Here is a 27,637-nt window from a genome sequence, read left to right on the forward strand (position 1 = left end):
TCATCGAGTCCAGCTCCTAAATGAATGGCCCGTGAGGGGATCAAACCCACAACCCTGCTGTTATTAGCACGGTGCCTGGATCTGGCGCTGGGTGAGGTGGTGTAGCGTTTTAGGGGTCACAGCGGTAGTTCTGGGCTGACGGTCGGACTGGACGACCTTAAAGGTCTCTTCCAGCCCCGATGACTCGAGGATTCCCTGCCGCAGGGCCGGCACACCCGCAGGCCCGCTCGCTTGCCCTCGGCCGTGCCGGGGCTCGGTGATCGCTCGGGCGGACTGGCGCAGGGGGCCGGCGGGGGCTGCCGGGCCGCCGGGCACGCTGAGGGCTTCAGCGGCCATGGGGGGGGCGGCTCCGCCGCGAGCGGGGCGGGGCGGCCGCGCTGACGTCAGGGCGGCCGAGGGGCGGCTGCGTGTCCCCGCCTCGCTGCGCCCTCCCTGCGCGGGCCGGGCCGGGCGGGGCCGGCGGCATCGGGGCGCGGAGCGGCCCTGCCCGAGGAGGCGGTAGGGCGGCGGTGAGTGTGGGGCTGGCCCCTCACCGCGGGCTGTTCGCCTGCGGGCGCGGCCGCTGCCCTGCTGCGGCGCGGGAGTCGCGGCCGGCCGGGGATGCTGCGGCAGCGGCGGCCGCGGGGGGCTGGGAAGGGCGGGAGCGGGCGGGGCGGCCTCCTGAGCGTCCCCCCCTGCGCGTCCCCGCGGCCGCAGCGCTCGCCCCCGGCCCCGGGTGTCACGGCCCGCCGGGTGTCACGGCCGCGGGTGTCCCGGCGGGCCCGGGGAGCGCCCTCGGTGCCGGCCCCGCGGAGGTTTGTGCGTCCTTTAATTGGGTGCGTGTTGGGTGACACGCACCTGCAGGAACAGCTGCTGCGAGCCCCGAAGGTCTGGTGGCTCGAGGTTGTGTATCTCGAGGTTCTGTATCTCGAGGTTTTGCGTCTCCGAAAAGGGGAAGGAGCAAAAGTACCCAGTGTGTGGTTGTTCAATGGCAACAGCGAAAAAAAAAAGGATAGTAACGGTGGAAAATAATAATAATAATAATAATGTTGGAGTATCCAGTTTAGCTGTTCAGGTTTGTACCGAGGGGGTGTTGTGTACGTTGTGGTGATTTCACTTTAATGACACTGAGACTCTGCTTTCGTCACCCAGAGCCTGCTGTTCACATCGCGTTCTGTCAGATGTACTTTGGCACACAATGAAACGTAGGCAACCTCAGCCTTTAACTTTGAGCTGGAGGAGGTCGAACTGTTTATCTTCGGTTAAAGAAAGCAAAACTGCATGGGAACTTTGTGCTGTAGCAGAGTGTTAGTGTCCAGGCCAGACAACAAATTAAGGTAAGGATTGTCGATCTGGTTCTCTGTCTGGTACGCCGTGTAAAGGTGTTAACCACTTCTCAGGGGGTTTGGTTCAACTTGCAGGGTCTGTACTTCGTTTTTTTAGCAGGTTTGGGTTTAGCGTCTGTGGGCTTTGAGCCTCAGTTTGATGCAGAGGTTATGAAGGTATTAAAAATGAAGTTGGACGTAAGGTCTCATTTTGTTACATTTTTATAATTGAGAACCACTTTACATATTCTCTGAAACTTTAAAAATTTTGTGTTTGAGGAAATCAGAAATGAAAAACTCTTCATCAGGTTAGTGTGAGGCAGTAAATATTTACATTGTTTGGTGATACTGACTGAAAATTGCCAGATGTTTTCTCATGTATATAATGATCACATAACTCAGGCCCATTTTGAATTAAATGCCTCCAAGCTGAAGAGTGACTGCCAAACAAATGAGCATTAGTAATAACCAGCTACCTAAATGTTAAGGATTTATGTGAATTACAACTTAGTGTAGAAAAATTAATTTTAAAGTCAAAGTTTAATTTTTCCTCACGGACAGTACTTTTCGTTATAGAAATATCAATGTTTGGGCTCCAAAAGCTGCCCAGTATTGTCTTCTAACTGTAAAGCTGTTGAAACTGTAGAAATGTTTCAGGTTTAGAAGACTTTATATTTAATATTTTTGACCACTATAACACCTCGTGTTTTTGAACTGAAGTAATAATTTCCTGTATATGAATACAGGAAAAATAAATGTCTCAATTAACATAATGATCTCATTTAATGTATTGTTATACTAATGAGTAATCCTTTTTAATGGAACTGTTCATGTAAAAGCTTATTGGAGTAAAATCCATTACTTTTGGACCTGATCATCCTTTAAGAGGGATTGGTTATTTGGAATAAACCAGTTAGTAAGAAGTGTTGGCACGGTCTCTCTGGATAAAAAACCATCATGCCATCAATCTTCAGATGAACACTGAAACTGTTAGAAAGTGTTGGTGTCTCAAAATGGATAAGAGTTGAAGGAACTCTTCTAACTGAAGGTAGCCAGTTAGAGCAGTGGTTGTGGTGTTCTCTTTTAGCCACTATTTGGAAGTGTAAACAGCAGCACCATCTTCTTAATTAGAAGCTTTCAGGCAGGGTTAAGTTCCATGCCAACAGGAACACTAAGGAGATCAAAATACTAATGGCGCTTTCGATAATTAGGTTTAAAATCCTGTATTGTGTTTCAATTGGAGCAATAAAAAATAGCTTATGTAAATCTCTGGATACCTGAACACATGTATGTTACAGTAAAATCCCAACAGCATTAAAATAATTATCCCAAAGTTGAAGTTTAGCTGGGCAAGACAGGTCTTTGCATTTCTTCATAGCTTTGGGGCACATACTCCAGTTCACTCTTAAACTGCTATCAAATAGGTGCATTTTGGAAGACATTCTGAGAATGTTGTTTCCTCCTTGATCAAAAGTACCTGGATTTGCAGAGATCTGGACTTTACTCACTAGCTCTTCTCTGTCCTAAAAGGAGGATCTCAGCTGCAGCAGTTCTGCTGATAATATCCTAAAGTAATTGAAGGAAGAAAGTCTTCTCAGGGTGGGAGTGCTTAGCCCTGGTCACATGGGGAACTGATGTCACAAGTTCTCAGTAAAATGACTTTTTGTGTGAGCACTTTGTGCTGAGCTGAGGTCCTGCTCTGCAGAGTGTGTTTTAATGGCCTTGATTGACCAAGTGTGGGCAATGTTGGCAAGGCTCTCGCTGCAGGGAGGCTTGGCTTCTTAGCCAGAGGAAATGGCTGATAAGGATTTGCTTTGATGAGGTGGTTGAACAAGTATAGATCAGGAATAACCCTTAAATTGCAAATAATTTATTCCCTGAAGCCATAGAAATTCTGTGCTTTTAGGCTAATCAGCCCAGGTGGCTTGTGACACACACAGCACAGGGGAAGCATCCAGGGAGAACTGAAAATCCTGGTTTCTCTTTACTTAAAAATACCTTGTATTTTAAGCTGGACACTCAAGAATCTCTTCTAGATAGATACAGAGATTGTCACTACAATGTGGATTACTATGATACAAAACCGACTCATTTTTTTTGTAAATTGTGTTAAAGATAGGCTTTATTTAAATGCATTTTTTTGGTCTTATATGTTAAAATTATCACGTAGACATGTTGATATGTAGTTTTGATGAGTTGGGGGATACTATGACTTTTTTTCATCTCAGTAAGGCAGACTTGCATAGGTGGGAATTTGTCAAGGCCCAAGCTGCTGCTGTTTGTGCTCCTCTCCTCAAGTCTCCTGCCACTGTCTTTCAACCTGCATAGCCTTGTCCATCAGTAGAGTTAAAAAGAGAAAAAAACGATCTTTTAATCATAAAAGCATTCTGAAATGGTAATCTATAAAAATAAAACTTTACAATGACTAAATTTGAGATCTTGATTAGCCAAAACAAATTATATTTATCACCTTCCTGTAAATTTTAGGAAACAATAAGCATAGATGAGTAACTCTGAAACTAATCCTGTGGACAAACTGTCGCTGGTAACTGAAGTTACAAGTGTCGGTTTCTTGGAGAATCTTTTTTTTCCCAGGAAACTGACCTCGGTGGATACATTCCAGGATAGCTCTGTATCAGAAAATCGGTAGGAAAACACAAAATACAGGCTGCCAGTCTGTGGGGAAAACATACTGGTGTTTGTTATGCCAAGTTGTTTGGTACTCAAATATTTTTAGGGAGTTTGGTTTTGAGATTGGGAACTGATTTATAGCAGTGCATTAGCCAGAAGCTGGATGTGTCTAACACTAATGAAATTAAATTCAATAGCAAGAAAATGATAGTTAGAACATGTGGTTCAAAAATTAACAAGTTTCAACTGAAAACTGTAATACAGCAGTATTTTTGGTTAAGGGTGGATGTTAAAGAGAAGTCAAACTTCAAATAATACAGGATCTTCTTGAAAGCATGTGGATGTGAAACAAACTGCTGTGTTTGTTAGCAAGGAGAGCAGAAATCAGTGGCCCTTCCTTGCAATGCAGGGAGTTTACAAGTAGTTTTAGTAGTTTTCCTTGGGAATCTGTGCAAGACAGTGAAATAACCTTTAAAAGAATTACTAGTAGGGCTCTGGAACTCCTTGCTTGAGGCAGTCATGGATGAAAAGTTTAGGGGCTCAAGGACAGGTTACATAAGATAGTGGACAAGAGATCTGTGGAGGGTTCCTAAACAAGCTGCATCAAATTCAAGAAATCCTATGAATTGAAAGCAGCTGAATGTTGAGGAAGCACATTGAATATTTGCTCTGATCATCCCTTCCCTGGTACATTTTTTTTTTTAAGGCTACCCTAGGAGACAATGTGATTTTTGTATTCCTCACCTTTAAAATAAAATTGACTGTCAGAACTATATGGAGAATTGAATCTGGGCATTGAAGTGTCATGATCCAAACCTAGGGAAATATCATGATTTGTATAATATTTCCAGCTTATCCAAGATTCACTGTCTATCTTTCATGATAGTAGTGTTGAAGATTTTCTTTGGCAGTCCTTTTTCTAGTATTTTTTTTTTAATCCAGCAGCGGCTGACTTAACAGTATATTTTTTTTTTTTTTAGATATGTAGCTATGTGTTGACATGTTCTTGCCTGAAGATTGTGATCTTATGTAAAAAGCTAAACTATGCTGAAATAGCATTGGCAGTATGTAGAAAAGAAGATCTCAGAACTATTTTCTTCTGTCTTCCTTCTGGTTCATCTTGTCTAATCTTGCTCACTTATTACCTGTGAACCTCTTCAAGCTTATAGAAGATATCTCAGTACCAGTGGCTCTATGAATTACATGCAGTCTCCTCCAGTTATTCCACTTGTCATTCAGCTTAACCTATAACTATAATTCTTAGGCAGGAGGAGAAAGAATGATCATGTGTGGCTGCAGGGGAGAAAATGCTTTTATATTGGTGGAAAGCACAGCCTCCTTGCAGATTTAAACTAATGGAAATTCTTAATCTTTAAATACCCACATAGATAAACTGTTCAGCAGTGGTTCAGACAGGCAATATTGTTTCTGTCATTAGTCATTATTTAATCATTACAAAATACATACTGAAAAATATCTGGTTGTACCACTGTAAGATGGTTCTAGCTCAAGGCATCTCAATGTTTTTCCATGGAGAAGATGCATCAGTTGAATAAACAAACTAGGGGGGTAGGATGGACAAGATGGCAGTCTAGAAGGGATATTTCCAGTTAAAATCAGTTGCATTCCAAGTTTCACTGGGCTTTCAGCCTGCCTGTTCTTATCAGCAAGAAAATCCTGCTCCAGGTACATAAGTAGCAGAAAATGGTAACTGGAAGCTGACTGGAGAGTATTACTGAATCAATAGTGAAGTCTTTCCAAGGAGACTTAGAGGTGGGAATAGTGTGTTGGAAGCATTTGGTGACAGTGGGTAGTGCTGAGGAAAAAAGGGATGCTCCTCTGTTGTTATGTGAAATATTTGTAGAGAACAGCAGGTGATTCTTGCTGGTTTGCAGTATGACATTGCTTTTCAGACAGATGTGATCTTTCTGGATTTATTCTTACAAGGCAGATTAAGTTACCAATGTGAAGTGCTATTGCTGAAGGACTAATACCATCAGCAAAAGCAGTGGCCTGTTTCTGCTCTCAGTTGCTTTGATGCTGACACAATCACAAAATTTTTGAAAGGAGGGATCGACATCCACCATTTCACTTGTAGAAAGCTTTAATTCTAGACTGCAGTTGATGTTTAGGGTTTTTCAGTAAGTCTTAACCACAGCATAAAATTTAATTTGCCTTTATGATATAAACAAGGAATGTCACCTTTAAAATTGTTCTGAAAGATATCTTTCTGACTGCCTTCTGCCTTATTAGCCATGTAGGAATGCCAAAAATCAGGGGTCTGTTTGAGAAACCTTAGAAATAAGTCTTTGATGGGAGAGATCAGAGTCTTTCCAATACGTATGTACACACACAGAGGCATGTACACAATTGTGGTTTATTTTGCCACAGAAATCTTGCCAAATACAAGGGAGTGTTAAGACAGCAAAGGAGAGGAACCTAGATATAGATGTGCGTTATAGTATGTTTGTTTGGGGGTTTTTTGTGGTGGTGGGAAATGCTTGAGTAACAGAATAGTTTTTTGCTTATTTGTAGCCGAGTGACTTTGTCTTTAGGTCGCAGGGCATTAGATCTGTCAGGCAGGCAGGTACTGTCTGTCTGTCCTTACTTTGGTTTTTCCCCTTTCTGTTTATTATCCTTGCAAATTTGGTAACAATTTAAAGTGTCATCAAAGAGTTGAAGCAAATAAAGGCTCTTTGTGTCTCTCCAGCAAAGATGTTGAGAACAATGTGTCTTTTGCAGTTTAAGAGCTTTTAAGCAACCCTACTGAGGAAGCTTTACTTGCTCGCTGAGATTGAATCTCTTGAATTGATTCAGTTCACAGAAGGCTGTTTGTTGTGTAACGTAACAAATGAAGTAATCCACATAATTTAATTCCCTTTAACAGCCATGTTTCATCACTGGAGCTAGATACTTCTCATGGCTATGTCAATGGATGTCAGTTGTTTCTGATTGATTACAATGTATCCCGCCCACCTCTTGTGGTGTTCTCAGGATCAGCGTACCTAATGCAGTGCTCTGTCAGCTGCACCTTGTGTCCTTTGGGTTTCCAGTGACAGCCACACTGTGTTTTGGGTCGTGTGTTTTGGAGTTGGTCATGCAGGGACCGTGTGGTGTTTATATGTGCAGGTACAGAGTTGACTTTGGTAGCCCAGGTTTAACAAGACCTTTTGAAGAAGGGAATTGAAGACTTCCTCAAAGAGGATGCATTAGATGAATAGCAGCTTCAGAGGGGAGTGGTGCCTCTCCAGTGGTTTATTCCAGTTGCTGGCTGACCTCTGTCCCTGAGAACAGCTTCATTGTCATTTTCTAATGCAGAAGAAACTGTCATTTCACTTCATGTCTATTTATGAATGAACTATAATAATCTGCAGTAACATTTATGAGGAATGTGAAAGTGCACTTTTAATTCTCTTTCTTCCTTTTTGCAGACTCTGATATTCTATTTTATTGGGAGTAATATAACCCTACCCCCAGGTATCATCTTCCATCTCCTTTTCTTTGTGCTGAAGCTGCTCCTTGCTGCAGCTGGCGAAGCATCTGGACCTTGACGGCTGTCTTGCAGATAAAATTTATATGACATTTTTTCAATAAAATCTTAAGGAGTTTATGATAGCTCATATCCTGTTTGGTTTCAACCTTTTGGTAACGCTTGATGTAAAGATTTGGGGTTTAAAATGTTTAGTCTCTGTTTTGCTAATATGCAAAGCACAAATGGGCAAATGATTAGAAAGCATTCAGGTCTGTGCAGATAGCACTTAGCTCTTCTTTGCTTCCTTGAGGTGCTCAGTGTAAAGAGCATTAATGGCAGAGTGAATTGAGAGTGTGGCCCTTAGGGATGTGAGCAGAGTTTTTTATTCTGGAAGTATTTTGGTAGCTTTCTTCTACAAAACAGAGCTGCATTTTGCTATTTCTTTTTCTCCAGTAAGTGCTTGTGTCCTCTTGCCTTACAAAGCATTAAGAAACCCTGTTCTGATGAATAACAACAATGCCTTTAAAGATGGCAAGAGATGTCATATTTTTTGCTGTATTGACTGAAGATATTGTTCAGTGTTAGAAATACAGAAACCTCAATCTCTTCATGACATATTTCTTGTTTTCTTCTCCCTTTATCTCTACTCATTATTGTGTTCTTTGTCCTAGTGCATTCTGACTGACAGTAAGTAAAATTCAGCACAAGAGCAGCTTGGATAACTGGTTTGCTTGGTGTTTGATAGATCTACCCTTACAAGTGGATAGAACATCATAAGCTTGAGGGAGGAAGAATAGAGAAGGACTTGCCTCTAAGCTGTCTTGAGATCTGAAAACAGAATCTCACAACTTCAGACAACAGAAGAACAAGGTGATTGCAGAGAAATAGAACAATAAGCACTGTCTTGGAATTTCTTGCCATGCTTCGTGGCAGTGGTACCTTCAGAAATCAGACTATCAAGGAAGCTGGTGTTAACCACTGCAGCTTGGACATAGGAAAGGGAGAGAGGCTAAAATTCATGGATGCCTTCATAAAGCATTGGGTATTGATTCAAGATGAGAGGTGTTTTGGAGAAACTGAAGAGAGGAGGAGTAAGGCAGGGTTGGAGGATTTTACTGCAGAGCTGGTAAATTTTACTGGATCTTGCAGTTGAGAAGTAGTGGCATTTTTGACTGAGCTGAAACCAGTCTGTGCTGGGTAAACAACATAAAATATACGACAGTTGTGAATACTCAGAGTTCTGTCTTGGAGCCATCAGAACTTCTAGTTGCATTCTGATTCAATGCAATTTGTACAGCATGCAAAACTTCCTCAGGACTCATGATCCTTGATTCCCCAACGCTTATCCTGCTCAGAGCAGTTGTTTGCTGGGCAGATCTGCCAGTTTTTTGCATTCTGCTGAGCTCCCATGGTTCTCTTAAAGCTACAACTGATTTGCAACTGTGCTCCTCATCTTGCAGCGTTCTTAAGTACGTGATAAAGAAGCCTTTTGCTGCATCTGTTGCAGGGGCCTCCCTGATTTTTCCCTTACGACATTCAACACCTCCCTACACTGTTGGAAATATGATATATTCACATAAATGCCCTAATGCATTTTTAGTTACATTTTTAAGAAAAATAGTTCTTAAGTTATGCTTGTTTCACTACAAATCAGTGGTGAAAAGATCTTCATACTGTGTGTCCTGAATAGAAAAACAAATAAATAAATAAGAAGCTGTGGTGCTAAAACCCAGAGATGTAGAGAGAGCTGGTTTTGTAAGTCGTGCACAGGACAGAGTTGAAATGCACGTGCACTTAAATTCATGTGACTAAAACATAAATCTGGAGCTGTTGGCATAGCAATGGGTCTGCAGAATGGAATTGGTCTCTCCTGTCACCAGTCTGTCAGAGATGCCTCATCCAGCAGCTGTATATTCCACGCTGCTGTGACAACAGGAGAAGAATTCAGTCCCACTGATGACGGTCTGGAACTTGAAAATGCTGTTAGCTTTCTGGTGGCGTGGATCATAGGGATCACAACGTTTTAAGGAGCCCAAACTTTGAAATGTATGAACCTTAAGCTGTCTTCTGCTGTGACAATCATTCTGCAACACGTAGGGCAGAGTCTCAGATGCAAAGCTGAACTTAGCTGAGAAGCTAATGTGTAGGAAACTGCCTTCCTGGGGGTATTGAAACAAACTGTGAATGAAGTGAGAGTCAATGTTTTGCTTTCTAGTTGAAACTAATGGTGGAGGATTTTGTTGAGGTGTAAATAATCCTATAGAGAAAGTACAAAGGAGAGTGAGAATGAATATCCTTTTGCTTATCACCAGGATCTTGAATATCCTTGAAGGTAAGGAGGTAGCAGGTTTTCAGTTAATTCAGATTATACTTCAGAGAGGGTCTGTGAGTTTTAATTCCTTTTCCCTGGATCATTATGTAAGGCTAGGCTCCTTATAATTAGCTTAATTCCTGATTAGGCTTGTGTGCACCAGATAATATATTTCCCAAGGCAAAGAATATAAAACTTGTTTGCCCAAATGTCTGTTTTAAAAAATCCATAGATTGCTTAAGTCTAAAAATACTTTGAATTTCTTTATAATACAGCAGACTACAATTTACATTGAACCTGAATTTTGTGGGATGCAGGAATCATTCTATAACTTGCAGGTACTGTGGTGCTTGATAAGGGAGTTTCCTTGTTAGGATACTGTAATCCTTAGCAGTAAATATTTGTCAAGATTAAGGATATTTTAGAGAATTTAGTTTCCCATTTTCTGGGAAAAAACTGCCAAACGTGATGCTGTTTAGTTTTGGTGTTTATTGATGGCATTATATTTCAACAAAACAAATGTAACCCAAATTTGAAAAAGTGGCACAGTAGTTACAGTTAAATAGCTTATAAGATACAGACAGTATTGTTTGTCTTTTAATTTAATTATCTGAAGTGTTTTAAGCAGTCAGTAGAGTTTTCTTGAAGGTAATGTGCTGTCTTTGCCTAATCAAGGATAAATGAGCAAGCACCCTTCCTAGAGAACTGAAAAGTCTCCTTTTCAAGTTTAATGTGCAGCACTTGGTGGAGGATTAAAGTAATCTAATTAAATGGCCTAATTTAAATTTTGCAGTCACCTAAGAGATGGTAGACAGATGTGAAAAGGGAATTATCCATAAAGCATGAAAGTTAAATTAGCAACTTTCTAATTTAACTTTTTTAATTTGGAAGATTTCTTTACAAGACTTGCCTTTTCTTTAGAGTTGGGTTATCTTCTGAGGGATCTGAGGATTCTGATGCTTGCTGGGAGTCAATTCATCCGGGTGCTAAAGGCCATTTTTTTGTTCATGGAGTTATTTTAAAAAAAAAAAGGTGTACTTCACTACCTTTACTGTATATTGTTGACATAAAGTAAATATCTTTGACATTTGCTCTTAAAGCATAATGATATTTTCCTTTGCAAAGTGTGCAGGTACAATGCAGGCAAAAATCTAACATTAGACACCTAAATCCACATAGAGGCAGGTGTCATACATGATAAATTAAATATTCTGCTGTTTCTGGGGAGGAAATACTTATATGCTTCTTTGTAAACCTGGGTGAGGGCTCTGTCTCCGAAGTGCAAGAATTCCCTGAGTATTTGAAAGCTCGGGATTTGTGTATTTCAGTTGTAGGATGTGGATTCTGATGTCTTCACAAGTTAGGAGCCCCTAAAAGCCACGTCTCCAGTACATTTCTCTTTCTATCTTTGTAATGGAAATCTCCTTCCAGAAGTGATGCTCTGGGGCATCCTATTCACTGATAAAATCCTAAAGGCACTTCAGTTTGCATGAATTTAATGCCACTTTGATTTTATCTAAAGTGTTTTTTAGTGAGGTCTTGCAGCTTGGGGAGTGACTCACTTTAAGGTGATGCTTGCTGTGGTTACACAGGATAATTTCTGTAGTTTGAATAAGTATAATGTTACTTGCTATGCGTTGGTTCTCATTGTGATTGTCATGGTTTAAAGATTTTCATTTTTTTTGCAGTCTGATAGATGTGTAATAGGTCTAGGAAAAGAAAAATATGGGTAATGGTTTAAGGGAATAACATATGAATGACTGAAATTCTGTCTTTACACCATTCTAAGACCAATGGGTGGAACTGATAAAAACAAAATCCAGGCTAGCAAAGACAAGATATCCTTTTACAACTGTCCTGAAAAAAACCCCAGAAACCTGGTCTTGCAAATACAGAATTTAACACAAGGCTAAAACGTGTCTTAAGATGCAACATTGAAACTTGGGGACTTCTCAAGGTGGTGGTGTCGGAATTACAAGTCTTTAATAATAGCATTTAGACAAGATTGTATCGTATAGCCAGGCACACCAGCAGACTGGTGCTTACAAAAGGGTGATGGAGGCATAGTTAGTTATCCAAACCATGGGGCTGGTAATGTTCATGAGTGGGAAAGAAACAGAAAGTACCTCAAAGCAAGGAGATCACAATTCTCAAGGCAAAAGTTTTTGAGGCAAGGATATTTGTGTAAAGCAGAAATGGTTTTAAAAAATAAGTTTGATATAAAATAGACCAAAATGACGTGACTGTAAGTTGAGATATACAAATCTTCAATTAAAGAGTGTGGTCGAGTCCCTGTATTCCAAATCAGGTGGATGGAAGCAAAATTCAAGATACGGGGAATGCATGAATTCTACGAAGATCTTTTTATCTCACACTTTGTTAGCTGGGATTTTGTGTCAGTGCATTGCTGCACAGAAGTAAAACTCTAGAATACACTCACTAACACTGACCTTATGCAACTGTTGCCCTGTACTTTAAGTCTTGTACATGAATAAGTAGATTTCCAAAACAGTTTCCATACAAAGAAGGGGAAAAAATGGCTAGGAATGTTAATCTTGATTTGAGGATATCAGTAAGGTCTGGGAAAAAAATTTCATGGTGAGGGTATATGATGAGTGATTATTTCCTGTGTTATAACATCGACATTGGGGAAACAGAAAATAATCTCAAAAAATTAGCTTTCAGTCTGATTTTATTTTTGCAGGTTTACATTGCTGACCACGGGTTCGTGCTATGTATATTTGTGGCTTTAAAAAAAAAACAAACCCTAAATATCAAAGCTTGTAATTTAATAATTGTATCACAATTGAAAAATGCAGTTTGCTGGTCAAAATGGGGAAATGAAAAAAAAAAACCCAAACCAAAAACCCCAACCCAACCCCTTTTTAAGTTTATTTTATAGATTTCAAAAGGAAGGAAAAGAAAAGGCAGTTTATGTAGAGAAGGAAAGCTGGGAGAGGGAGCAGGGTACAGTTAGACACAGGAATGTAGGAAGCACACAGATGCAAATGTATATAAAACTATGTTGTTTAATGTTTGTTTGGTTTTTTTTTTTTATTTCTTAGATTCAAGCACCTTTTAAGGACCAATGTACCCAAATAGCTCATGGAAGAAAAAAATCAAACCAGAACATCCTTGGTTTCCAGGCTACCGAAATATGGAACGAAAACTTTAGGGAGTGTCTTACAACCTGTGCCCAACGGGACGGCCCTTAACTTAGCAGGGAGTCATGGGGGCAAAAATTTCGGCAAGCACAATGGCACTGGCCGCGTGTCTTCCTTCTCTTTCAACTGGAAAAAATCTAACAGATATCAGCTTAACGATCAGAATGGGAGAGAGGCCAACTCTAAACGCAACTGCAATGAAAAATTAATCGATTCTGAGAAGTATCCTCAGTCTCAAGGAGCATTGGGCAGCGATGAGCTCAGGGTGGGTTTGAACAGTCCCGCTTCGGTTGCGTCAAAAGCAGCAAAGCAAACCAATATGTTTGTGTCTTCTACCGAGGACTTAAACCCAAAGTCTTTACCTGGACTCTCTGGTTCAGCTAAATTCACCAAAGGTACCCTGCCAGGAAGGACCTCATATTCTGGACTCAATGCTCCAAGATCAAATTTAAATGGATTTTATGGAAATAGGCCAGTGGTAGGTTTGCAGAGACCTAGAGCTAATTCCAGTGCCACAAGGACAAGTTCAGGAGAAAGCCTAGCACAATCTACAGACAATAGCAAGGCTTTTTCCTGTGAAAAAATGGTAAGATCACAAAGTTTTTCACATTCCATTCAGAATTCTTTCCTTCCCACTGCATCTCTAACCAGGTCACATTCCTTTAATAAAGCTGTGGATCTTACAAGGCCTTATCATAGTCAAAATCTGGCTGCCAGGACGTCTCAGAGGTCTACTTTGCTGTCAAGAAACGCGTGTCAGTTGGATGTACCCAATGGAAATGAACCGATGAAGTATGGGTTTACCAGACCATACTCTGGTGTGGCAGCTCCTTGTTCCAAGAAACCCCCACTGTCAAATGGATCTGGGTCAGCACCTTCCTTTGGATACAGATTAAGTCGTCCTTCTCTGCTCAAGCCTACCAGGCAGCGCTTTGCTGGGAATACTGCTGTGGATGGCAGCAAAAGTACCTCTCCTGACACACATGCCGTGGAGAGCTCTGAAATTTCAACAAATATTAACAGAGCAGTTGAGAAAAACAGTATTATAGAGAGCAGTGCTCAAAGAACAGGATCTGATGAGGGCCTGCATGAAAGTCTGGGAAAACATGGGTCAAAAGTCATGTGTATGAGCGATGATGGAGATGAAATATCTATATCTTCTTTGTCGTCCTCTGAGAAGAATGATTTGAGTGAAGATTTCAGTGATGACTTCATAGATATAGAAGATGCAAACAGAACTATACAAATACAGCAGAAGGAGAGCTGCCTTCAGGAATTAGAGCACGGGAGCATCACGTCCATTGAGCCGTTCACGTCTCTCAAGGAAAGTGGAGGATCTCGCTGTAATGCTGATGAGTGGCTTGATATAAATGTGTCTGGTAAATACTTGTTTTTTATGTTCTGTTTGAAATTTTAGGTACTAAATCAAAATTCTCTGACAGTAGTTATTTAATGTAATTGCCCATTGCTTGTGAATTGTTTCAGAATACAACTTGGCTCTCTGCTGGCATATTTGTTTTCTTATGCCTTTTCTGCATAATAGTTCTTTCCCAATCATTAGAGCTCTTTGTCTTTGTGATAAGAATGAAGGTTACCTCCTTTAAACACATTTGTGATATGGTTGTATCTGTGCTTTGCCATTCATTTTTCTGGGATGGTGATATTTTGAGAAAATTCCAACTCCTCCTCCTTCCACTTCTGTAGGCAGAGAACAGCTGTAACTGCTTCTAAGTGGTGTAAATAAGTGTAGGATGTCTAATTAAATAAGTTAAATTATGAATAGGAATGTTGCTGTTTTTTTGTTTTTTCCTGATATTAATTCTTCAAACATCAGCTGAAGACACTAGAATATGCTTTTGAAAGCCACATTTTCAAGTCTTTGATGGGCTGCTCATGATAAAAGCTTGTTTTGAAAGATATTGCAATTGAAAGACTAGATCCAAAGCATATATTTTTGAACCCACCTTCTAATATGTTAAAGAGATACAGAATTCTAGAAAGTAGCTTTTACTGTGGGTGAATTGGGGCAACATAAAAGGTTAGCAAAGATATAGGTTGGAAGAATACTTAGTTGTAGCTACCAAACCAGCTTGAGCATTTTTCCCCTCTGGGATAAGGGAACAATACTGTAAAATGCTTTCAGATATTCTGTTACAGTATAGTAAAGTTAACACCCCAGTAATACGCATTGTAACATTTATTTTTTGAATATTGGATTGTTTTTGGAACCTTAACTGTTCCTGTTCTCTTGAAGCAGTGGATGACAACAGCGAAAGCACAAAACATACTACCGAGAATGTCATTTCTTCAGAGATGAACTATAGAGCTGGGTCCTCTTTTGAGCTTTCTCCATCTGACAGTTCTGATGGCACATATATGTGGGATGAAGAAGGGTTGGAGCCTATAGGAAGCGTCCATCCATGTGGAAGTTACGACTCTTCGGAGATGAACAGCATAGTATGTATTTATACACAGAACTTGAATGATTATATTGGGTTAAATTTATTGCTTATTAAGTGTATTTTTAAAATATCGATGCATTTTTTTATTTGATAATTGTTTCCTCTTTTTTCTGTAGTTGATAGCTTTTTGAAATTTTTTGTTTAGAAACTCCTGTTTCTGGACCGGTGGCCTTGATGAGGCTGTTAACATACATTTTTTTTTTCTCTAAAGTAAGGACAAAGCAGGTCACTCCATATGCAATCTCATAGTAGTGCTCACAAATAAAAGAATTTAATTTCTGCAAATGATAGGTTAAATAATCTCTAAACATAGGAGTGAAAAAGCAAGAAAGTAGCTATTGCCTCTCTAACTTACGTATGTTGTTTCTGTACTACGTGCCTAGAGGGTCCCTGTGAACTGAAGATGATTTTTGATTTCTCAGTTTGTTCAGGCATAGAATCTTTCAGGTAGATACCTGGCTGTAGCAGGACTATGTGCATCTCAACTGTGATGCATAAGGTGCATCACAACCTTTTTCTTGTTGCTAAACTTGACGCTGAACTGCAGGAAGCGTCATTCAGTCTGAGGGATGGATGGAGAGTTGCTGTGCTGTGATCCTCCAGCTGAGGTCAGGGAGCCAAACTTGAGATTTTGGTGGGCTTGAGGAAAATACTGTCTGTCCTGTTCATATTCCCTTATCTTTGAATTAAGACTTTTGAATTAAGCAACTTGGATTTTATTAACATGATAAAACATTATTAACAATCAGAACATCGAACAAAACCTATTTGATATAATCAATGTGTGTTTCAGATACTGTGTCACCACTGCCAACTTAGAAATGTAGATACCCCTTTCAGACTTGGACAGAGTTTGTGGCATCTACTTAGGCTTTGATTTGTAATTTTAGTAAGGTTCTTTGCTGCAGCCCAAGAGCAGAACAGCAGAGATTGCTCCTGAAAATTGGAAATAGATATGTAATTATCTTCTTTAGGTATAACTACATATGAATTCCTGATATATTTTTAGCTGCTTGTGGTATTGTTTGCTCAGTCTTAAATTATGATGGTGGGATGTAAGGCTTGAAAGAATTTAGCAGTGGTTATTAACTTTTTGTGGCAATTGTGGCCAACTTGGAAAAGCAGTTTGAGACTTTTGTACTATCAGTTTTGTAGCTTTATTGGTGTTTATAGGGAAAAAGCCAAGTTTAATGTAGGCCACTGCAAAAACGAGCACCCTTATCCACAGATACATCTGCATATGTCAGGAAAAGAGAGAAGTTTTTAAACTTTGTCCTTGGTAAGTTATAAATATAGATATTTTGATACATACTGTGTAATTTAACAAACAAGTGGAAGATACTTCTTTTACCATGCTTTTGGACTATATATCTGGGTTTTGACACATGTGACCTCCATGCATTAATTTGTGCATGTGTATGAATTGATAGTGGATCAATGTTCTGATTGACAGAAGCTGTTGTAAGCCATGTGGAGCAGAGGTACATTAGAAGCCTTTGTTTGCTATTTTGGTTTCTTTCTTTCTTTATTGAAATTAAATATTTTTTAGAGAGGGCTTAAAAATGGAAGAATGTGTTTACTAGGTTTTGAGGAGGTGGAGAAAGGAAGAAGTTGTAAGGCTTGATTTTGAATCTAGAAAGTCGTGTTTTGTTTCCACCCATTTTGATTTTGATCCTGTTAGTGCTTCAGAATTTTAGTGCTTACTGTGCTGTGAATTTTTATCTGAGAAAAACATCAATAATACTTGTTTTATTTTTACAAGGCAGACATGTATTTTCAGTCAGCTTGGATTTTGAGGGGGGAAAATGTAGCTCTGAAGTGTTGTGTTGCCTTTTAGTAGTGTTTTTTGGGTTTTTTTTCCTATGCTTTTTGATTTTGGCAGAAATCATGATATATTTGATTTATTTAGCCTAAAGATTAAACAATTATCGTTTGTAATCTGAAGATGCAGATGAATTTCTGATGTGATTATTCATTATTTCTGAAGAATTAGGTTCTTGGATAGGTTACTGTAAGCTTTTGTTCCATGTTTTTCCTTTTCTCTGCAAGCAAGGAGTATAAGGACAGGTTAGAAAAAAAAAAGAATAATTATTGTGATTAGTCAACACATCTCATGTTTTGATTGCTGGGAGATAACGTGATCAAATTATGCAGTTTCTCCTGTGGTGAGGTAAAAGCAGTTCATATGTGTGTGTCAAAATCCAGTTGATGAGAGTCAGATTTAAGAGTTTGGAGTGCTGGAGCTAATGCCATCCGGACTGCCCCTTGGATTTAGTGTTTCCAGGGCAATCACCAGAGCAGACTGTTGGTTCTGGAGTTTCTGTGGCACAGGCTGGGGTGAGTAGAAGCAATGAGGCTGAGTAGCAATTCAGGGAACTAGATGGGGACTAATTGGTCGTGTAATTTGCATTTTTTTTTTTTTCATTTCCATCCTGCTGTTGTATTGTTTGTCCTTTAAACTGTATCCTCCTTGGTATCAACAAATACAAAGTGCTAAATGCTTTTCCTAAACTTTTCCATAGATGGCAGTGCAACTCCTATTGGGTGATCTTAGATTTGGAGTGTATGGACTATCTTTGAAAAAAAGGCAGCTTTTGCACAGGGGGTTTTAACTGGGCTTCTGGAATGACAACCAGCATAGGAAGGCAGTGGAAGGAGCTTACTGGCCCCTCAAGCTTATTGCTCCATTTTTGCAGGAAGAAAAGCAGATAACTTTGCTATTCCCAGTACATCTTGGTTTTAAGGACACAGTGGGGAAAGAAGAAAATAAATTTGGTCTCTTTTAGGGCAGTCCTTCTGTTCTTCACTGAGTGAACAGCTATGAAGAAAATGTGCAATCCAGTGTTAGAGGTTTAAAAGTTATACAAATCTGAATAATATCATAAGGTGATGCTGTGGGGACTTACAGCTTGGAGGGAAATGTGTGGATATTTTGTGAGGATGAAAACATTTTTATTATTTCTAATTATGTAACAGAAAATAACTTATTCCACTATCCCTGCTTTTGTTCCATTTTCAGTTTGAGGGCAACAAGTGGATTGGTTGACTTTCTAACTGCTGGACTCCTTTCAGGTTTCTAAGCATTGATTTCGTTAGTATTCTTTATACTCTTTTCATCAGCTGGTCTTTGCTGCTGAGCACCAAATCACTGATGCTATTCCTGCTCAGTTCTGTGTGAGAGGACTGATGATTAGCAGAGCAGTTGATGGCTCTGTAAATTAGCAACATAAACAATATTTGTCTGTATGTACTCCAACTCGTGTTTAGCTGTGCTGTTTGCTCCTGTCCTGTGTTTCAGCCACTGCTTGTAACACCCAGCTGCTTCACTGTTGTGTGGCAGAAAGCTGCTTAGCAATGTGAGCTTCATTTCACAGCCACTGAATGGGTAGTTAGAAGTGAAGCTTACATCATAATTAAAAGCAAAAAAGCCTTGAAACAAAATAAGGAGTTACATGGCAGAAAGGAAGGGGAAAAAACCAACGAAGCAACCAACCTTAATGGAGATTTACACATTTACTGTGTCTCTAAGTCTGGATTTTGCTCATGATTGTAATGATTGCAAACAACAAAACTTTGCAGTTTACAGAGCCAAGCTGAAACCAGTGATTGAGATCTGTAGTTCCTACAGATGAGTTCTCTTTCATTGAAGGAGGGGACTGTTAGTATTTTGCTTGCCAGTGCCTATTCAGCAGCTGAGAGGGCTGGCAGTCCCTCAGTAAATGTCTGGTGGTTACACATCTGCAGGGCTGTGTCTGATTTCTACTGTGATCTTGGAAATAGCTGCTTAGGACTGAAGTCATTTTACTTCGGAGTGCAGGAAACATAAACGTGTTTTTTCCTGTTTCTCGGAATGGGGACTTGGGCTGTAGTCTAATATATCAACCTTGCTGGACTGTTGTTTTCCTTAGTTTCTGGAAATACAGTTTACCATACATGTGAGCAATGTAGCCCAAAACATGCATCCTGACTGGAGTCTCGTGGCTCCTTTGCTTAACCAGAATGAAATGCTCTCTTGTTGTAGTGAGGTTTGAGCTGTTGTGTTTGCTCCTGTCCATTGCATTAAGTAGACACATGAGAAACATAAGCTTTAATAAGTGTTTGCTCAGCGTAAGGCTTTGAATATTTTTGGAAAGTGCAAGTCCTTATTTACATTTAGAGTAGGATAGATAATAGAGCTGTTATTCTTCTGAAGTATGTGCTTGTTTTTAAACTATTCTAGTGCTTAATAGTCTGCAGGAAGTAAAAATTTAAACTGAAAATATTTCACTAGTACTTTCTTTAATATTCTCTAGGGAACAAGTTGTTCTGATGTGATTTGGTTTTTCTTCTTTTCTCTTAAAGCAATTTCATTTGGGCAAATAGGTTTAGATAGGAAGCTTTTACGAGTGTTCCTTGTATTATCAGATCATATTAAGACCCTGTCTTACAAAAAGACAAAAGAGATGGAGTCCTCTGACCCCTTTTTACTGTAGGCTCCAGGAAAATCTGAATTTTTGTGCTGTGTTAGTTCTTACTGAAATAAAAACCCCAGTATTTTGTGTATATGCAGAGTGAACATCAATGTAATTATAAGGACATAGGATTACTGAATAATAATTGAAATCTGGCTTGAAGAGACAGATGGGTTTTAACTGCTTTGCTGAGAATTTAATTGCTCTTGGGATGAAAGGTGGATCTCGTTGGAATGAATCTGTTTTGACACGTGGCCAGACTTTTAGCTGGAGTATGAAATAGTTACATTTTTCTCTTCTTCTGGGCCATTTTTGAAATCTTGTAAGTTTTGTTTTGTTGTATTTTTCCATTTTGTGATTAGAACTTGGGAAAGGGCAGTTCTTTTTAGATGGGTCAAAGTGCTTTCTGGTTCCTGAAGCACTGGTACTCACAGTGAAATGTGCTCTACTTCCTAGAGAAAGAGAAAATGAATTGCTAAGATAGAATTGTTTAGTTCAGTCACTATTTCTTTCTGTAATTAAGTTATTTACAAGTAATTTAGTGTTAATTACCTTAATTTTCTTTAATAATTCACTTCTAAAATGGCTTTATAGTAAGCTTTAAATTGCTGGTTTGATTTCTCAAATGAGTAATTTATTACCTGAATTCAGACTTGTAGCATTTGTAGTTCTAGTACATTTATTTTCTTAGAGTGAGGTGTTCTAGGTATTGTCTTCTACCCATCTTCCTTCCTTTAGCTGAACTTTCTCTTCAGGAGGTTAGTGCCAAAGCCTTAGTTCTTGTTCTGTGAGAAGCCAGGCTTTTAAAATTCTGGGCTGTTGGGTTGCAGCTGTAATAAAAATAAAAGTGCAAGTAAACTTAACGTAATGTAAAAGTGTGGAATAAAGCAGCTATCCAGATCCATAAGGACTGTTTTTAAAGTATTATTTGGGAGGTTTTTATCAGTTGTGATCCCTTAGAGATTACCACCTGAGATAAGATATCCCTTGCCCCGTGATTTTTTTCATGGAACTGTGTAATAATATGATAGAAGTGCTGAAGTTAATTTGGAAATGGTACAATTCCAGTTGCAAATAGGGTGAACACTGAGCCTCTGTTCTGTGCTAGCAACACTGTATAACAGCCATTAGAAGCATTTTCAGCACGATTGTTTTCTGAATTAGAAATAATGTTTACAGAGTTGAACACAGTCTAAGTGGTATACTGAAAATGAGTTGCACTGTTAGGAAATTTTTCAGAAGAAGCAGTGGCTGATTTATTGGGGCATTCCGTAGAGTATTCAGAAGATCTTGTGCCTCATTTTCATTCATTAACAGGGTGTAGTGAAACTATGTATCTTTTCTCTACACAGACTTCTTTTTTTGCTGTAACTTTCTGAAAGAGCAGTTGTGAAATGAATCCTTTGGGTGCAAACTAGTTACAAGAAGCACACATAAAAAGCAGTTTTCATCAACGAGGTAGTTAAAATTTGATTCTTTTTTATACTTTTCATCTTGCAAGGAGCAATAAAGATCTTTCGCAAAGCTGAGAACAGCAAAAAATGTCTTTTTATAATGACAGTCTGCTGAGATGCACAGTGTTAACTAATTGCATTTCCTCCTTTCTTAGAATACATGTTTTTGGCTGGCAAAAGGTTAATGCAGAGAATTAATTGCAAGTTGTGCTCCCATGATGCTTCCTAAAAGTAATTTGTGCACTGCAATTGGGCACTTCCTTAAGAAGGGTCTGGATTTGTTCTGTGACTGAAAGCAAAGGATAGTTTCACCTCAGTCAGTACCATTTTGACTAAAATTCGTTATGACACTAATAAATACACAGTTCTAATTTTGTTTGTTGTTAGTTTAATTTTTTTTTGATAGTGATTTTGGTACAGTGACAACTGATGACACTACTTGATGCTCAGCATGTTAGTGAGGGTGTGAGGTTGAAAGGAAGGATAAGGCATTGTTCTTGTGGTATAACTATTTAGTTAAGTATAATTGTTCTAGTTTTGGGGAATCTTGTTGTACCTATATTGGGGTAATTTGGATTTTGCAGTACCTGTTGCCTTTTTGGCACCTGAAGATGCTGCCTAACAAGTTTGTAAGACCTCAGAGGTTTTAGTCTTTATCGCTGCTGCCAAGTTTATCTGGTCACTGTTGTAACAGAACTGGTCCACAGAGGAGGAAACTGGGCAATCTCTCCCTGTAGGTGAGTGAATGGATAACAGGATTCGTTAGTGTGTCAGATAATGGGACCGACTGTGAGAATGTAGTGCCAGTGCAGGGGGAGGTAATTTTATCTGCCTGTTACTCAGAAAGCATTCAAGCAAACCAATGGTAAAGGCACTTCAGAAATCAGGAGATGTGTATGGGCAGTAAGGGAAAGTCTCGGTGGCAGGAATGTCTGATGGGGTGTGGAGACACTGCAGTGTACAAAGTATCTGTGGACCTGCCAGGCAGTGACTAAGAGCAAACCCAGAGGGTGTCAGATACTTTGCATCTGTGTTGTACCTCCTTCAGCATTTCCCTCTGGGCCCAACAAACTGGAGACCATGTTTTCTGATAGAGCTGTATAGCACACAGCATCAGTAATGTGGAAGGGCAGTGTGGAGGTGGTTCTGTCCTGTAGGACAGATTGAATAATTCACTGGTCCTTCACACTCCTTTACCTGAAAGCCTGGCTTTTGGGTTAGGCCAATATTTTTCTTGGCAAGAGATATCAAAGAAGCACAGCAAGTCTTCAGTGAGATTTTAGCTTTTACTGATGCATTCTAGAAAATGGCAAGCACCATGTCTGAATTTTTACTTCTGATACAGAAGGATTCCGTAGAAATACATAATCTGGTAAGCTGCCGTTTCTGTTTAGGTTATCCACGTGAAAAAGCTTTCTCTTACTCAGTTTTCTAAAATTTATAAAGTGGTCAAACTTCCTGCTCAGATATATAGTGATTCTGGGATTGGAATCTAATACAGGTGTCAGCCTTAAAGGTGTTTTTCATTCCCATGCAGCTTTCCAGCAGCTGCTCTTGTTGGTAACCTCTGTTTAAGCTCATAACTTCATGTCCAAGTTCCACAACTCTTTGTCCCAACAACTCAAGGCCATGTTCCCAAATCTGACGAAAATTATTCTTACTTAAATTGTATTGTTCTAACTTCATAGTTTTCATTAGGTCAATGTAATTGTTTTCATTTTTCCAGTATTACAAGTATAGAAATCTGTGGCAATTTTTTTTTTCATATTCTCGCTTTCTAAGAATCTTTGGCATGCCTAAAAATTTGTATTTGGAAGACCACTGGAGTGCTCCTTTCTGACTTCAAAGCCTCAAAAATCAATATCAACTTTTTGCATTTAGTCTTCATTATGAACAGATAATATTTGCGAGCTTACTGAATTAATGGGAGAGCATCTTTTGGTTAACATGTCCACAGTTAAGCTTTTAGTAGAAAACTGCTACAGAAAACTCAGTCTGTATTGTTTGTCAGTACAGAGCTGAGAGTATGAACTGGTTTCAGATGTGTTAGCAGGGCTCCTGAGCCATCCCTTCAGCTCAGTTTGCTGGCAGGCACTCTTCTGCTCATGGCAGAGAAAGGAAATGTCATGAAAACAGAGACTATGATTTCAGAGGCACTACCTTCAGAGTGAAAACAGCCACCATCTACCCTCCCACCTCTGCTCTGATATTCAATTTCAGAGTTTAACAGCAAGGGGAGGTAGTGAGACACCAAACTGCTTAATGAGATGGCTCTTCTGTCTGTGTCTTGTGTGCTGTAGGTGTCCCTGCTGTCAAACATGATTAGGAGGTTATATAACTGAATTATAGTGTGCAAACCTCTTGTGATGTTGGTTTGAGATGTCAGATTTCAGATGTTTGTGAACAAGCTTTTATGGCAAATGACCTTTTTCCCTTTGGGCTGAGGAGGCCTTGGAGAGCTGCTTGATTCAGAACTGACATAGTTCTGAATGTTCTTTGGACTGGTAAAACCAAGTAAGGCAGCTTCACTTATACTCCTGTGTTTTGTTTGTGGTAGCTGTTAATGACACTTTTGGATTTGTATGCTGGAGAGAGGGAGACAGCAACAGCTGATGTGAAATATCAGAATAAGTACTGGTAGAAGTTAGCACTGGTTTTACTTCATAAGCTTGTAAGGAACATTTCCTGTACGAGTTGGTAACTGCATATCCACTGTTGTGTTTTGATGTGAGTTTGTGCTATTCTTTCCAATTTTTTTATTTATTCCACCAAGTAGCATAATTTTACAATGACAGAAAGACTTCAGATTTATTCTACTGTACTTCATCAAGCTGTATTGCTGATTTTTTTTGAAGTCTCACATGTTGTTTTCCTTACTCCTAGGAACTCTTCAAAACAGTGAGCAGGTGCTCAGATTACAGTATTGTTCAAGTTGGAGTGTTTTTCAAAGTTATCTATCTAGTATAAACAAGAAAGCATTTTTTGAAAGATATGTAAAACAAACTGAGACATATATCTAACCCATTTAAATGGTTTTTGGAACATTTTAGAGATAACTTGATTAAAAACACCTGGGCAGACACAGAGTTTCCTTTTATTCTTCCTGTTTATCTCAAATGATGTTCTGATAAGTTATTGGAACATTGCTGTTGAATCTTTCTGTATTATTTTCTTTTGTGAGGCATCAAAAATTTAGGGGAGAGGCATTGTCTTGTACACGTTGGGGTGAATTGTTTTTGCAATGCACACAGCTTTGGTCCCTCTGAATGAAGTGTGTACACCCAATTTCAGTCTTAGTACCCCCCCAGTTCTAAACACGGGGTTTTCTTGTTTTTTGAAGAACACTTGACGTTGCATTCAGGCCATGTTGATACCAACTGAAGTCTGATATCACCTTATAACTCTTAATTGTCATCCTTCTTGAAACTAGAAAGTCAGCAAAGCACCACTTTCCCCCATGTGAGGTGGATCTGAGTAAAGAGCATTTTGGTGTTTTTGTGTTCTTGGCTCACACTGTCGAAATGTATCAGGGTAAGTGTGGTGAGAATACACTTTTGCAGCAGGATGATTCCTGAGTTGTTAACAGTTCATTCAGAGATGGGTCAAAATAGAATCGCTCCAAGGTAGTTAGGATGTATTTGAGGATTGTTTTGGTTTTAAATAGAAACAAGTATATTAAGCAGACTGTAAGAATAGAACACATTAATGCTGTGTAACGTGGTGTGTTCAGGTTAGTCCAGAAGTCTCTCAAGGGTGGAGTTAAAGCTTACTGCACAAGGAAACTTAACTGAGGTCCTGGTAGCAGCTTGTGCCCAAATCCTCTGAATTTTGAGGTTATTGTTTTGTTCCTTTCTCAGCTGGGAATTATTTGAAGCCTCCCTATTTTCCTCTAAGCCAAACCTCGCACTTCTGATCCAAATGCAAGTCAATGGAGTGAGAATCATTGACAATTAACTCTGCCAGTTAAGAGTAGCTATAGCAATTACATACTGCTTTATAGTGTAAAAAAAACCCTCCATTGTTGGTTGGGTAAACTGTAAAAGCAATGCTGAATTTCTGGTATAGTTAGTTTTTGTGCAAACAGACTGGAAGCAGTGAGTAGGAGGGACTGCTTTTCCTCTGCCTCTGCTGCTCATGGCTTTCTATTATCATGTTTAATAGTGAACAGGAAATTCACTGCTTAAAAGCATCTGCCTGTTTAAAAAAAAATTAGAAAATAATCTTAATTTTTGCTGTAGTTCTGCAGAAAGATGGTTAAAGTGCTGTCTCCCGTTCAGTTTTCCTTGTGGGCTCATTACTGGAAGCTAGATGGCAGTCAAGGAATGCTGCTTGTGGTGGAGCTTGGGCTGTATATTTGAAAGTGCTCTTGTTTATGAATTAGTGAAATCTCAAGAGAATAGTTAATATTTTTGGTTTTCTTCTTTCTCTTCCTTCATCGTGCTTTTGAATTTCAGATTCCTTACACAGTCTGACATCTGATTTTATAATTAAAAAAAATAAAATTATAAGAGCAGCAAGCATAACAGCTTAAGATACAGTGGGTAATAACTTCGGCTGATAATTAATTCGTGTATACTTACAGTAAACCTAGGTGGAACATACAATGCCTCTATAAAAATGTTTTCAGGAATAGTAAATATTTATTTAAAACCGTTGAATTTAACAGTTGAACATGAACTTTGTTCTGAGAATCCAAAACATTTTATGTTAGATGGTTGCTGTGACAACAAATGTGTTACAGAGCATGGACAAAATTACAAAATACTTGTTTGGATGTTTTGCTTCACTGTCTTTAATGTGACTTGTAATGTAAAGCATTTAAAATAACTTCTTATCCTATTTTTGGTATCCTGCAGAGTTCTGTCCTGTCTGTCTCCTCTGGGTGTTTTTCTCTTTTTTTAAGGACTTTGTTTACAGTGGGTTTTTCTCTTCAGCCCTATAGTACTGTATGTGCTTTCCTCTGTTTATATCTTCTGTCTCTGTTTTCTGCCTTCACTTAACAGTTCTGTTCAGTTCTTATAAAATATTGCCTTTCTGAACACTTGTACTGAATTCCTGTTTCTTTTTTTCTTTGTCTCTATCAGGGGTGTTGTCAAATGCTGAAAATAGCATTGAGAAAGACCCTGAAGGTCTCCTTCTTTTCTTCTGTCAGCCTTGAATTGTGTTTGACTTTGGCAGTTATCCTTTAGCTGCCCTGCAGATGACTTATCTACCCGGTCTGTTTAGAGTTTGTTTTTAAAAGCTACTTCCGTTTTTCATTCTTCAAGAACCTGAAATGATACTTTGTTGGTTTCTGTGCTACTCTCAAATGCTTCACTTCTCTTGAGTTTTTTGGCCAGATTCTTCTGTTATTCTCTCCTTTTACTCATGCTTATCTTCTGCTGTGGACATTTTCATCATCATTAGAAGCAACACCTAAGTCAGTAAATCAGTAACAAAACTAATTAGTTATGTTCCTTTAACTGTTTATTTCTTAAAGGTAGAACAAACAAATGAGGTCTGAGCTCATGAATTGTGGAAACAGGTAAAAGTACTGTTCCTAATATTCACCACCAGTTTGTGACTACCTCAAAGCAATTGCTTTTCAAGCAAAATATCATAACTTGGCATTGGTAGTTGGAGCTCAGGCTCTTCTCAATTCTGTGAACACTCTCTGAAATTATTTGAGGGCTGTTTATCTGGAACTGCTTTGTATTTTTGCACTAGCCCAAATTCCTGACTTCTTCCTTTTTTTCCTTAATTCCAGTGTAATATACATTGTGTTGTAAACTTTCACTGGTCCACGTTTTCTATGTTTAATAGGGAGAAAATGTAAATATATTTCTCTCTCTTCTAACTTGGGCATTTTATGCTTTATTTTTGGCTGCGTTATAACCTCACAATACTTAGCTTGAGAAATAGGAAAGCTGAGAATCAGGCCTCTTGCCTAGGCTGTTAAGCTAAATGGAACTCAAATTGGTGGACTGAAAAACACTGCTCTTCAGTGGAAGAAAAAGCTTATGATGCATGTTGCATGAGGAATTTTTAGAAACTGAGCTTTATGAGAAGAATATTTTGCTATTCCAGTTTATTATGGTTGACATTGTTTTACATTGAATTTAAAGTTGTTCAGCTTCAGCAAAAGTACCTGCTCTACAGTACCTCAGTCTTCAAAACATTAGTCTTAACTTATTGATATGTCTCTTGAGGAAGAGGTGCTGAACTCCACACATCCAACAAATTGGGCTAAAACCCTGAGCAGTTGTTGGGTGCTTGTTGAGCCTGTGGTAAGACATAGCACCTGAGGACAATCACTGTGGAAAGAATTTGCAGAACATGGAAGTAAACTTGCTGGATGTGGTGTAATTACACTCGTGGTGTGCCTTATTCTCACCTCTTTTAGTCTTTT

At 39.1% G+C, this 27,637-nt stretch overlaps 1 protein-coding gene across 7 annotated transcripts in view; it reads left to right on the forward strand.

Moving 5' to 3' along the window:
* The first annotated feature begins 449 nt into the window (after positions 1–449).
* The window catches only part of CCSER2 (coiled-coil serine rich protein 2), a 65,667-nt gene continuing 38,479 nt past the window's right edge, over positions 450–27,637 (forward strand). For 4 of the 7 annotated variants that reach the window (XM_029964831.1, XM_029964834.1, XM_029964833.1 and 1 more), the window contains exons 1-4: positions 450–509; positions 1,132–1,316; positions 12,784–14,261; positions 15,137–15,339. In XM_029964831.1, the coding sequence (XP_029820691.1) occupies positions 12,824–14,261; positions 15,137–15,339 (1,641 nt within the window). In that variant the 5' untranslated portion in view covers positions 450–509; positions 1,132–1,316; positions 12,784–12,823. The remainder of the gene's footprint in view (positions 510–1,131; positions 1,317–12,783; positions 14,262–15,136; positions 15,340–27,637) is intronic. The other 3 variants (XM_029964832.1, XM_029964838.1, XM_029964837.1) reach the window with 1 other exon arrangement.

This window comes from Manacus vitellinus, unplaced genomic scaffold (assembly GCF_001715985.3).
Source record: "Manacus vitellinus isolate BGI_N305 unplaced genomic scaffold, ASM171598v3 scaffold_80_pilon, whole genome shotgun sequence".
In the NCBI taxonomy this organism is placed as follows: domain Eukaryota; kingdom Metazoa; phylum Chordata; class Aves; order Passeriformes; family Pipridae; genus Manacus; species Manacus vitellinus.